Raw genomic sequence first — 13,678 nt, 5'->3', positions numbered from 1 at the left:
AATGGACCGTGATGACTGTCAGGAGCCACACGAGTGATGCTGGGAGAGGTGTTCTCAAGAGAGGCATCAGCCTGTGCAGTAGCTAAGAGCCAGGTCCAGGGCGTGAGTGCCTTTGGGGTCCCTGAGAGGAGGGGGTATATGAAGCCGCAGGCAGTGCCAGCCAACCCATAATCAGGGACAGCACTGTGGCAGGTACGAGTGTGGGCTCAGGGCCAGACTGCCTGGGTCTGAATGCTGGCTCTGCCTTTTCCCTGCTGTGTGGCCTTGGGCAAGTTGCTTAACCTCCTTGTGCCTCACTTTCCTCTATTCAAGACTTGGGCAGTGAGATGTGTCAAATGCTCCGTAAGTCCTATATAAGTAGCAACTATCTTTTTTCTTTTTTAGAATTTGCAACTTGCTATTTTGCCAAATAAAAGAATTTCAAAAACACCCTTCGGTTTCCCTATAATATTATAAACGTATATGAAAAGCAGGATGTGATTTCTGCCTAAAGAATAGTCCTTTAACTTGAACTATCATACTTTAATGTTCTTGGTGTCTTGCGTTGGAGTTCTTTAAGCGGAGATATACTGGGCTTTTCTGTAAGGTGTAATTTCTGGAGCTCTGAGTTAGAGATGATGCCAAGAGAAGCCTATCAGAAGTGGGTAAGGGTTGGGAGGCAGCAGAGTGTAACAAGTAAGAAGTTAAGAAACAGAAAGCCCGCTGCCGCTGTTGGTGTTGGGCTAGTGCCTTAACTTCTCTGAGACTATTTCCTCACGTGTAAAGTGAGCATACCTACCACAGGATTTTGCTGGAAGAGTTAATAAAATAATGTCCATAAAGCCTCTGGCACCTATCTGATACTCGGTAAATGTAGGTTTCTTGGCTCTAAATTTCCCTTCATTTCATCCTCCTTCTGGTCCAACCCAAATCAACCCCACCTCACCCCAGCAGAGCAGATGTTTCTTTTGATCCTGAGCCATTTTCGGGAAAGGATATCCTTCCAGCTCCTCACAGGCTCAATTTTACTACACGCCAGGGAAAAGGTCTCTAATGGCTTACAGGTGCTCATGGCAGTCAAGTGTGTACTTGCCAAAACAGGAGTCTTGTGACATGAGAGATGGAAATGGCAGAATTACCAGTAGTATAGGACATTGCTCTGGATGTCCATCGAGTTACTGGACATACGTTTCCCTACCTGGTTCCCTATGGTCACTTTCCTACTGAAAGTCCTTCCTAATGTCTAGCTTCAAGCTTCTGTGCTGTAGCAGAAACCACTCATGAGCTTACAGTACCAGAATGGCCATACCACCTCCCACATGTCTGTGGCTTTCATGGGTCATCTCCAAACGTGTTTGGGAGGAAGGGACAATGCAGCACATACTGGCTTTGGGAAGAAACGTCAGAAATCACAGCTTGAGAAGTTCCCTACAGGCAGGGCAGGAGTCAGTGCCAGGCCATAAACCCTGAGGGGGTTAAATCATCTCCTCCTCTTAGGTGAGCAGGCAGTCAAACTGGCGAGATGATTTCCTGATAAAATGCCTCGGCTCTTAATCTCATCCTTGCCTGTGCTGTGACAGCCTGGTGCTGGGTTAAATCATTTCCTCTCCTGCCCTGCCGCCTAGAAAATTTCTTCTCCCGGCCTGTGGCCCTGCTTGATTGGCATTCATCTGGGCCTTTAGCTTCTTTGATTTTTTCTCCAAATTGGCCCCTCGGTTCTCAGTCTCTCTCTCTCTCTTTTGGATTTTGGGCTCTTTCCAGCCAACATTCTGTATGTCCTGGGCTAGGCTTGAACAGAAACATCTGAAAGACTGCCTCCTCCTCCATGCCCATCGCCCACCGTCCAAAGGAGGGACAGACCTCTCCCTGCAGGGCATGGCTCAATGACACTGAACAACATGTAAGATAGTGTGTTCCCTGCTACTTGCCATGCTGGGGGCTCTGCCACTAGGACCCTATCCCCTGAAGTAGTCAGCTCATTCTTTCTAAACAACTCCCAGTCGTACCTGAATCTCTAGGCCCCTTCTCTTGGGACTCCTGGATCTTGACTGATTTCTCCCTCTGCGCTTTTGAAAATTCCTGCTTTAAAATAGCTAGCATTTACTGAGTGTTTACTATATACCAGACATTTTGCCATGTATCATCTCTTTTAATCCTCCCAACTGCCCTAAGAGGTAAGTGCTATTGTGATCCCCATTTTACAGTTAAGTAAATTGAGGATTAGAACCCTTAAGTAATTTAACCAAGGTTAAATTACAGAGTTTGTAAGTGGCCAAGCCAGGACTTGAGCCTGGATTTGAATTTCTCTGTCTATGTTCTCAATTGCTCTACATCCTAATGCTTCACTGAAGTCTTCCTGAACTGGTCTTCAAGCCCAGGGCTCTCCTTTACCACCTCCTCACCTCTCTCTTCCTTTCCAACCTGGAAGGGAATCCACAAAAATCATCTGGTGCTCAGCCCTCTCTCTGCCCTTGGAGAAGAAAGGGGACTCTCATATTTTTAAGTTTTTTATTGATCAGTAATTAAGAGTATCCTGTTCGCCAGGATCATTTCTCATTATGAATGAATTCTTACCAATAAGGTATATCAGTCTCTTATGAATTTGTTTCTGGTGACTCGGTTCCCCTGGAATCAGAGGACCTCGGGGTAGCCTAATTGATCTGCAAAGCTGCAAAACTGAAGCCTGGACTTAGAACATGGTGACCACATCAAGATCCCACCAGTCTGTGTGGGTGGCGGTATCTGGGGCATGACTGAGGCAACACATTCAAACAGTGACGAGGAGGAAGCAGGCCCTAATGGCATTGCTCCTGTGGCCCCACCCTTTGTGTCAGCTCTTTTAACCACCTCACTTTCATACCTTGAACAAGTTGCTCTTCTCTGAGTATTTCCTCAGCTGTAAAATGGACACAATAATTCTTGCCCTTGAGATCTTTAACGGGTTTATGGTGAGGATCAAATGAGGATATGAAGGAGTTTTGTAACCCAGAAAACGCTGTACTCATGAGTCAAGGTTATAACTGACTTTTCACTTAAGCCTCCTTCATTTCCCATCATGTCTGTCCTTGGAGTGAACAAAACTACATCCAAGTCTAGGACCAATGCTGAAGCCTGCCAGTGCGGAGGGAGGGAAGTGGGTATCAGGCTCTGCCCTGTGGCATTCTGGGGGTACATTCCAGCCCCCAGACTGCACTGCCCAAACGCATAGGAACAGAGAAAATAAGAAGAGGTGGTTGTGCTAGGACTGTAGGATTATGAGTGAGGTGAGAGTTTTCTCTTTTTCAAAACTTCCTTTGTGTTTTAACAATAAGTAAAACAGAGAAAGGAAAAAACACATTCTCTGGCCTACCCAACACATCTGTTTTCTTACATATGTTCATACTAGTTCAAGTGTTGTCTTCCCAATTCATCTCTCGGGTCTACTGTCCATTTGTTTTGCTTTGTGAATGCTCCTGGTCTCTCCACTTGTATGTCTCAACCCTGGCCAAGGCAGAGTGGCTTCTTATAGAATCACTGCTAGGAAGGCCTTGGAGATTAGACAGTTCTTCTCCCATGTTATGGCCGAGGACATTGAGATGTGGAGAAGGGGAGTGCCTTGTCTAAATCAGGTGGTGCAAAGCACCAGCTTCATTAGGAAGCCTGACTTCTACCTTGTTCTGCACTTCACCAGTTAGGAGACCTTGGGCAAGGTACCCTCCTCTGGTCCTCAGTCTCCTGTCTGTTCAATAAATGGCCCGTGCATGCCTTGGCTTGCTTCCAGCCATGATATCCTGTGGTTCTAAATCAACAGTTCGTTTCTCTTGGCTCCTGCTGGCATTTCTCCCTGCTGGAGACAGCAACACATGCCAGTCTTCCTTCAGAGACAGCTGTCTTTCCTGTTTTGTTTTTTAATTGTCACAAACGAAATCTCTAAAAATTTCCTTTTCAAAGATATTCCAAAGCCTCTCAAAGGCAGTAAAGTCTTTAAGAATGCCTGATCTAATTAAATTACTCTTGCTTTAGATTATTTCCTTTACTTATTTATTTATTTTCAATTTTGTAAAACATTTAAAACCCTTTTTGTCATACATCAGACACACATATTGGAATTATAAATTATTTTTATGGTCATATTATTGGTTAAAAGATAAATAAATAAGTAAAGATGCCCTTTCAGAGGAAAAAAGAAAACAAAACAACAAAGTACAAAAGGTAGTGAGGTTAGAGAAATCACTAGGCCTACAAAAAGAGGTGACTTGGAAAAAAAAAAAAAACAATATCCAAAAGACTCAAACAAGAAGTTTTTGGTAAATGACTAAGAATTTGTTTCTCAGAAAATTGGACAAAACTCTACATTAACGAACACCAACTGAACAGAGATAGCCAGACATCCCTTGTGGTATGTTTCATTTTGTTCTGGAAGTATAGTTATGTTTATTTCTTAAAATAATAAGGCCTGGGGCTTTTTTTTTTTTTTTACCCTTAAGAATATTCTCTAGGTTGTCTCTCTCCTTGGCTTTGTTTCCCTGATATGTTTACCTAATTTGCCTGGAGTCCACAAACAGCCTCACGTGCAGCAGGGTGAAGGGACAGGAAAGAAAGGCCCAGCCTTCTCAGTCCTTGGACTACAAACCTGGTACCTGGTTCTGAGAAGAGCTGACCCTAAGTAGCCTGCTTTCTGTGGCTGGGGAAGTGGGAGCTGGCTATACCTGCCCCCGGCCAAACTTATTTCTCATACTTGAAAACACCTACTTGGTTCAAACCCTCACTCTGCTATTTACCAGGTATATGGTATATCATCATTTCTGATCCTTAGTTTCTTTGTTTGTAACATGGGAATAACATTTTATAAGCTTTTAATGAGAATTAAATAAGATATTACTTGTGTAGCACATAGCAAGTGCTCAATACATGACAGCTAGTATTCATTCTCTTTCCTTCTCTCGTGGGTGAGGACACAAAATAGGAATACTGAATGAGGAGGAATTCTCTGATCATCTCTAAATGCTGACAGGAAGTTGTTTGTCTTAATTAGCAGCTCTTCGAAGGTGGGCCCCAGCCCGGCCTCACTCATACTGTGCACGCCCCAGCACAGTTTCATGGACAGATGACTTTCCTAAGTATCCTCTGGTGACAACCTAGGTCTCATGAAGAGACCAGTCTTAGAGGACAGCTCAAGACCTGGGAGGGAAAAGTACACAAGGAAATTGGCCTGGACACATACTTGACTCCAAACATGAATCCCAGCTGAGGAAAGTCCTCTGAACAGAAAGTCACACCTTATGACAAGACAAAGCTTTTGTAACACTTTCTGGAATTAGTGGGGGCTACCACGGCCAAGGTATCACAGTATTTTGACATCTACTTTGTTTTTGTGCTTACTGAGTCTGGCAGGGAAGAAACAAGTGGGGCAAAAAGCACTGAGAGGTAAAACAACAGATCACACGATTCATCAAGGGACAGATTTCACTAGCTCCAGGACCAAATTTTTCTGCCATCTTGTCGTGGTCACCTTCAGTTGCGGAGCCAAGCCAAGGTGGACTCTGCTATAACTATACGGAGATCCTCAGAACACCAATGAGCAAACCTGCTCAAAAAGCCCAAATAAGAAGAAGCAGCCCCTCCCCTACCCCTGCTGCTCTGTACTTCAATGCAGGTTTGCTCTGCTCCACACCAGAGTCATCAGTCCACATGAGTCCCACCTGGACCAAGACAGCAGGCAGGATGCTGCACTCCAGGGCAGAGCAGTATGGGAATTTTTCCAGCCCTGGGTCAAGTCGCATGATCCCAACCCTTGCAAAGGCTTCTGGGAACCAACCGCTGGACTCTGAAGGACAACAGACAGTCTTCCCCTTGGCCTCACCTGCTGCCCACTGCCTTCCTCGTGTGAAGATGTAGAGACCCCAGAGCCTGGGGAGTTGGTCAGGTTGGATGGGCTTGCCCTCCACCCTCACCCCGGGCCTGTGAGGGAAGACAAAGTTTTTCTGTCCTTGGGTGCAGTTCTGTGGCCCCAGAATGACCCCTTCTTGGTCTACCAGTGGTGGGGCATGTTTCCCAGCAGCCTCTGAGCCTCAGACGTGACAAATGGAGTAGGCACTGATGCCAAAGCTCCCAAACCCAGCAGTTTGAAGACTAAACTGTATCGACTGAGAATTTAATTGCTCCATAATCGCTGAGTAAACACTGGCTGGTCCATTGATCATGCCTCAGACTGGATGGGGAGAGAGAAAAGGCGGGAGGGATGCAGGGACAATGCTAAAGAAGGGCTCCCCCTGACTGCTTTTCTTCAAGGGTGTCCCTTCCTCAAGGTATCAAGGCATGCAGCCTCCAGCAGAGCCCGCAGCCATTGCGCACACACTCTGCACTCTAGTTAGCAGGTGACAGAGAGCCACGTGCCACTAGAGGGGTGGGGGCACAGGGAGGTTCTGGTTAATGCAGTGCTCTCTCAAAGCACGCAGTGAGAAATGCAGGCTATTTTTTTTTTTAATGGGAGGAAATGTAAAACCCAGTTCATAGAAAAATAAAACCCCAGAAGATTGCACACTAATACATTAACAATGGTTAATTCTATATGACTGGATTCAGTTTTTATTTTCTTCATCATATTCTTGTATTTTCCACTTTTCCAACAACTAGCAAGTATAACTTATAATCAGAGAAAATAAATGTTATTTAAGATTAAATGAAACGTCTCAAAAGATTTCTCCTGTGCTATTAAAAAAAAAAAAAAAAAAAATCCTAGCAGCAGCTCTGTGGAAAGAGGTTGCGTTTTGGAGTTAGACTTGGGCTCACCTTCCAGCTCCAGAACTGATTAGCAGTGCTCCCTCCATCAGATACTGAACTTCCATCCCAGATTCCTTATCTGTAAATGGGAGTAGCAGCTATCTCACAGAAGTAAGTGAGATAAAATGTTGAGAGTGTTTAGTGCAACATCCCTGACATGTTCAATAAATATTGTGTTCAATAAATATTAGCATCTCTTCCATCGTGGAGTAGGGCATGGGGTTCGAGGAGGAAGGACCAAATATTGGGGGTGAGTCAGTTTAGTCTCCTGGGGCCCAGAGTACCCCGCATCCCCATATCCTAACCTCTCTTGCATCCCAGGGGGCTGGAGATTATTTCAGTTTCCTCCCTAGTGACTCCCCTTTCTGACTGCCCCCCAAGCCTCCTGTCATTACCCTAATAAAAGTCAATCTTCCTCATCTTGTTCCATTGCCACCCATGGAGACAAATGGGCTGCCATTCTGCTAGATGCTGGGAGGCAGCTGGGCAGCTCCAGGGTCATTGTTTGGAATGTCACTGAGAGCCTGAGAGAGAGGGGAGCCCGAGGGATCGAAAATAGGATGCAATTACTAGCCTATTCAATTCCCCAGAATAAAGCCTTGCCATTAGCTAACAGTGGGGAGGAGGTGGGGAAGGGGGATGAAAGAGCCTGACACACTTGCTGCCCCCCGGTTGGCTCTGGGCCTAGTAACCCCAGTTCTCCCCTGTGGGCCTGTTACCCTAGTAAGCATAGGTTGTTTGCCTAGGGATGTGTGAACCTAGGCACAATGAAGCCTAGGACAACTCTAGGCCAGCCCCATAACTGTTCCACTGAACCCCAGGCCCTGGTGCCCATGACTCCGCCTCTCCTCTCACAGACACGCAGCTTTCAGACTTGTTCAATTTTGGGTCTTCCCACTTCTGGGAGCATTGCTCCCTGGCAGGCTCCTAGTCTCAAGATAGATTTCTCCTGACCCCATCACCCAAAAGGCTGCTCTGCAGGTGGCTGGGGAAGGCTGTCCTAGCACATGCTAACAAGGCTGGGGCTTCCCTGGGCACCCAGGGCTCTTCCCTGGACTGAGGGTTTGTCTCAGGCTGCAGCAGCAGCTCCTCTCTATCCATCTGATCTGCAGGGCTGTGGGCAATCAGTTTATACAGATCAGCTGCCGCTGCAACCCTCAAGGGATGAGTCCAGTGGCTCAAGGAAAGGGATTCTTGTTCAGCCTCACAGCTTGGGGTCGGGCAGGGTAGGGATAGATCTTTCAAACTTGTTGATCTTGGTCACCATTGGCTTCAGCCAGGGTGCATAGGAAGAAGGTGAGTAGGCCTCTATGGCTAGCTCTGAGATCACGCACCGAAGGCCCCAGTGATGGATCCTGAGACCTGATGGATTGGTTTGGATTCCTTACTGGGGTCTCCTGTAGAGACTAATTAACTTATTCCTAGAAACCCTCAGAGAAGGTTGATTTGGCTGGAGCCTGACTGAGCTGGAAGGAAACCAGACTGACCAGTGTGGGGGAATCTGGCTTGCCTTAGAGGGCTCTGTGACTCACCTACCTACTGCTGGCCCTCAGCCTGGTCTTTGACCACTATATTCTTGTAGAGAAATTTGCGGGGAAATTTGGGCTACACTCTCTGGAGGCGAGACATCTGGCTAAAGGGAAGGGACTAAGGGCTGTGAGGGGTTACTGACAGGGTTGGGAGCATAGATGCTGGGAGTCTGATGGGAGAAAACTTATCTCAGGATGGAATTCCCCCAAGAAACCAGGAATAGACAGACCGACTGACACATGCACTATTTGTCAGAAAACATCTAAATGGCCTTCTCCCAGAGTAGCCAAGAAACTGTCATCAGAGAGACAGACAAACGGACCAACAGATAGACAGACAGAAACACACTCTAGGAAGCTACAAACCAGACAGACAGGACAATTTGGAATAACTGGGAACAGAGACAGACAGACAACATCTGGACCAACTTGGGAGCAAGTCTCTGCCTCACCCAGTAGGCAGTACTTACAGGTCCTTCCATGAACCAATGTTCAAGAAAACCTCCCACCTCCCATCCTCCCTCCCCTGAACACCTCTGACCAAACCTTGGCACCTTCTCCCCAAGGGGAAACTGAGATAATAGGTTTCCTACCATCCCATTCTAAATCTTGGAAAAGAACTCTATTCTTTTGGAACCTGGCCTTCATGAAGCAGCAGCACCCCTCCCCGCCCCCACATACATACACCTGCCTCCCTCCTACCCCTTCCCACCAGCAGCCAGGCAGTCAGAGGAGTGTTGGCACATGGAAGAGTGGGAGGGATGAGCATGAGAGAGAGGAAAGATGGAGGAAAACCCAAAGGAGCATTTCTGTTGGTGGGCATCCCAGGACTGAGCTTTCTGATGACATGATGTGACCCATTCTCACCAATACCTGGTGCTTGGGTGGCAGCAATTAAATATTTACTGGGTTGAGTTGGATTGATGGGACAGGAAGCAGACTAGACAGCTTTTCTTGCTTACCCTTCCCTGCCAGGGAGGACATTTTTAGGAAAAAGACAGCCACATGTCTGAACAGTGACAGCTCACAGATGAGGCCAGGGTCCCCTACCTCTTTTCCCCTAGACCACCCTTGTGCCACTCTACTCTCTGTCCTCTCTCCCTTCTCGCCCACTGTCTCATTTTCCCATTTCTCTCCTTCCTTCCAGTTTCCAGGAAAGCCATTTTCAATTTGGAGGCATCGCAGTGCCCCATTAGATGGGCAGCTCCTTAAGGATCTAAGTGGCAGCACTTGTCATTATGTCCTGGCACAGAACTTGGCACAGAGACCACCCAGGGCATCACACAGAGCTTGGCCTTTTAGCTTCCAACTTGGTCAGCTACAGGGAACAACCATGCCTCTTGTAGTCCTGGATCAAAGGATCTGGAGGTGTTATTGTGGTTTAATTCCCTTAGTTCCCTCCTCAGAGTCCTGCCTCATCCCTGACTCCCTTTGACTTCCCTTTAAGGGAAAAAAAGCAGTAATTCCTTTCAGTGGGTGGTTTTCTATCCTTAAGCTTAATAGCTACCATCTCTGATTACTATCTAGTTATTTTCCAAGGAAGAAAGGGAAAGATCATTAAATCTTAAACTTAAAAGGTGCAAGTAGTGGGAGTCAAATGCCCTAAGTGTGCATCTGGGCATTGGCACTCACTGGCTGTGTGACTGTGGGCAAGTCCCTTGACTGCTCTGAACCTTACTCTCTTCTCACGTAAGACAGGGATTATAAAACCTGGTCTTATTTCCCCAAGCAGTTCGGAGGCTAAGTGAAATTATATGTAAATGTTATTTTCTAGAGGAACCGACCCCTTCATTATACAGATAGGGAAACTGAGGACTAGGGGAGTTAAGTAATTTGCCCAAATTCATTCCGACAACAGGAAACTAGATGGGGCAAATTTTAGTCCAGAATAGAACTATCTTGACTCTAAGCATAGTAAAAAAAACAAGTAAAGAGAAATATGCAGAACTGTGAGACAGAAAACTTGGTGGAAAAGAGAAAAAAATAAAGTATAATAAGGGACAGAGACTGACAGCATACACAGATCAAGAAGAGAGAGAGTGAAAATTCATGTGGGCGAGGATGAGGATAAATGGAGGAACAGAAACGCAAAGAGACAAATGAATATAGAAGGAGAAAGATGAAAGCATGATGGAGAGAGACTATAAGGAAAAGAGAAAGGAAGAAAGAGGGTATATGAATAACTCAAAATAAGATGAAGAAGAAAGCCTAGGGACAGTGACACCAAACACTGACTTTGCAATACTCCTCTTCCTTCCCAGTTTGTCAGCTAACTCAAAGAATGTTGAAACATCCCTAAAATTAAAGTCAGTCATCTTGGCTCCTTTATGGAAGGAGAAAATTAGAAAGAAAAATGTAAATGTTTGATATAAAAGAAAGGATGGGTCCTGTCATTGGTTGAGCAACTGCTGAGTGCCAGACAATCTATCATGGGACATGTATATGTAATCACATTTATTTCCCTTGATGTTTAAAAATGAATTTTATATAGGCCTTTTAGAGGGGAGGAGCATAGATTTAGGATTTGAATAAGAAGGCATAATGACCTCAAAAGTTGGGAATCGCTCATCCGGGGTCCAGAGGAAGGAAAGAGAAATGGAAGTATGAGAAAGGAGGTAAAAACAAACAAACAAAAACACAAGACATAAGAGGAAGAGCCCAAATGGCGAAGGCTTATGTGCTTTGTTCTGAGGGGTGGGATGGTGGGGAGTGGGGAAGAGGGAAGACCATCCACCAATTACTTCCCACCTGTGGGAGGCCAGGTCGGAGCAGGCGGGCTTCTGCTCGGTGTCAGCAGCTGGGCAGCAGAACTGGTGCAGCACGGTCTCATTCCTGAGGGCAGAGCAGAAAGGAGAAGGTCAGGGTGCTGCCAAGACAGGCTTGGCTCTCTGACACCAAGGCATTTCTACCCTTAAACCTTGACTCTGTGTCACCGCAGTCTCCAACACTGCTCCAGAGAAGGAAGTATAGCATCGATTCTCTGTCACTCAGGCCTTTCCAGTCATCTATGAGGCCCAATTCAAACACCGCCTCCTGCATACTGCCCCCCCAATCTCCCATCAACAGAACTCTTCTGATTTCTGCACCCCGACCTCCTCAGTAGGCTCCTCTACATGTATATACTGTTCATTCCTTCTATCCTTTATCATTATCATAGTTCTTTATAACCCTGTTCCCCTCTACACTCTGGCAAGGCAAAACTAGGTCTAGTCATCTGTGATGCACAGAATTGTATGCAGTAAACATTTTAAAGCTGATCATATGCAAAAATACAAAGCACTCATGCAGAGACTCGTACAGTGTTGCCAGCTGAAAATGCAAGGTGTGGTGCTTGACAGATTTGTTTGATGCAGATGAAAAAGCCAAACCAGGAAGCAGAGATCTTGGGTTCTAGTGCCAGCCAGCCAGCTGTGTGATACCTAGCTCACCTTTTCTTGGTCTCAACTTATTTCCTGGTGAAATCAAGAAGCTGAACTAGAGAAGTGGTTCTCAACCCTAGTTGCTTATTAGAATCACCAGATTTTTAAAAACTATCCCTATCTGGGCCCTAACCCTCAGGGACTGACTCACTTGGTCTGGCCTGGCTCCGGGGCACCCAGAGCAGTTCTAAAGGAAGCTAGAATTGAGAGCAATTAGACTAGATAATTTCCAAGGTCCCTTCCACCTCTAAAATGCTGCGATTCTAATATTCACTCTGAGCCAACTTGAAATTTAATATTGAAACTACTTTTGCATAAAGTAATGCTGTCCATTGCCTTCTCTCCCTCAGCAAGCAGTCACTGTACTGGGTATTTTGGAATCAGAGAATGTCAGACCTGGAAGAGCCCCCCAAAGATTACATGAAAGGGATTTTTAAACTTCTTTAGCTTCAGAACTCTTTGTCCAAACCCTGTCTTTACTGGAAGGTGCTGAGTTTGCCTATCCTCATGGAGGAATAACATAGGGGCCTACCTTAAATTGACAAAAATAAATTCCAGAGATATTGCATGATTAAAGGAGAAAAAATAAAATGGAGGAAAATGCAGAAAGTAACTTAGGAATAGAGCCTATGTGTTGGGGAGACTTAAAACAAAACAGGAAATTGAAAAGCCAGTATGAAAAAGACAAACATATCTGACTCCATAAAAGAAAAACATCTAGTATGGGAAAAGATATCTTATTAAGTCAAAAGACAAATGATAGAATGGGAAAATATATTTGCAGCACATATGACAGAGGGCACGTTAATATCCTATATTGAATTCCCCAAATTCATAGTGCAAAGGCAAACTCAGTAGAAAAAAAAATGTCCAAAGCATACAAATTCCAGTTGATAGAGGAGGAAATCCAAAAAGCAGATAAATATATGGAAAGATGCTCCACTCTATAGTAAACAGGAAAATGGAAATTAAAGCAATACTGAGGTGCCCTTTCCCATCTATCAGACTGGCAAACATTAGAAAGACTACTAACTACAAGTGCTGGGGAAGATGTGGGGAGTTAAGCGCCTTCATGCATTACCTGTGTAGATGTGAATCTTTACAGCTGTTTTTGGAGATAAAAAAGAACACAAATCTTCTGACCCAGCAATCCTACCTCTGGAATTTTATACCCTAGAAATGCTAGCAGCTGTTCGTAAAGATATTTGTACAAAATGTTGTGGCAGTTTTGTTTTCAGTTGAGGGAAACAAAACAACTGGAAATAACCTGAATCCCAATCAGTCAGGGAATGGATGAGTTGATTGTGATAGTTTTATTCACACTGTGGAATTATGCACTATATCTCTTGACCTGATTGGATTCTACAACATGTGGCTAAAGGAGAAAAGCAAGTTGCAGAGAAATGTATATAATTTTGTAAAATAAACAATGGCCACTCTCCCCTAAATGCAAATTCTGTATATTGTGATATATTCATATATGAGTGTGTACATAACTAAGCTGTTAACATGGGGCACCTCAGCAAGACAAGAGTGGGAAAAAGAAGGCATAAGTAAGAAAAGGAGAAGAAAAAACACGTTTGGTGTAATGTTAACTGAAAATGTTAAATACAAATTTTTACTTATGATATTACCGTAAATACATTAAAATTGAATATGAACCTGGAAAAGGACAAGGAAGTGTCAGGAGCCAACACAAATATTAATGTCATTTCAGGATGGATCACAGGCAATTTTCATCTCGGATTTTTATTAATTTAATAGATTAGTGATTATAGATTATAGGTTAATATTTAGTGCAATGAATACAGCTTTTTAAAAGAGCAATAAAGCAAATAATTGAATCTGACTCCTCATTTTACAGATGAGAAAGCTGAAGGAAGTGCTTTGTCTAGACTCATTTCCTGACCAAAGTCCCAAGTCAGTCTTCCAGTCGCCCCCACCGTCCCCACCCCAGCCCCAGGTTTCTGGGGCAAATCAGAGCCTTTA

At 44.8% G+C, this 13,678-nt stretch overlaps 1 protein-coding gene across 2 annotated transcripts in view; it reads right to left on the bottom strand.

The window, feature by feature from the left end:
- The window catches only part of IQSEC3 (IQ motif and Sec7 domain 3), a 100,884-nt gene that overhangs the window by 57,170 nt on the left and 30,036 nt on the right, over nt 1-13,678 (bottom strand). For both annotated transcript variants that reach the window (XM_006923865.1, XM_006923866.1), the window contains one exon: nt 11,019-11,102. In XM_006923865.1, coding sequence (XP_006923927.1) covers nt 11,019-11,102 — 84 coding nt within the window. Of the gene's footprint in view, nt 1-11,018; nt 11,103-13,678 lie in introns of those variants that run through there.

The sequence above is a fragment of the Pteropus alecto genome, unplaced genomic scaffold (genome assembly GCF_000325575.1).
Source record: "Pteropus alecto unplaced genomic scaffold, ASM32557v1 scaffold76, whole genome shotgun sequence".
Lineage (NCBI taxonomy): Eukaryota > Metazoa > Chordata > Mammalia > Chiroptera > Pteropodidae > Pteropus > Pteropus alecto.
The sequence above is the reverse complement of the archived record's forward strand: the minus strand, read 5'-3'. Positions and strand labels throughout refer to the sequence as shown.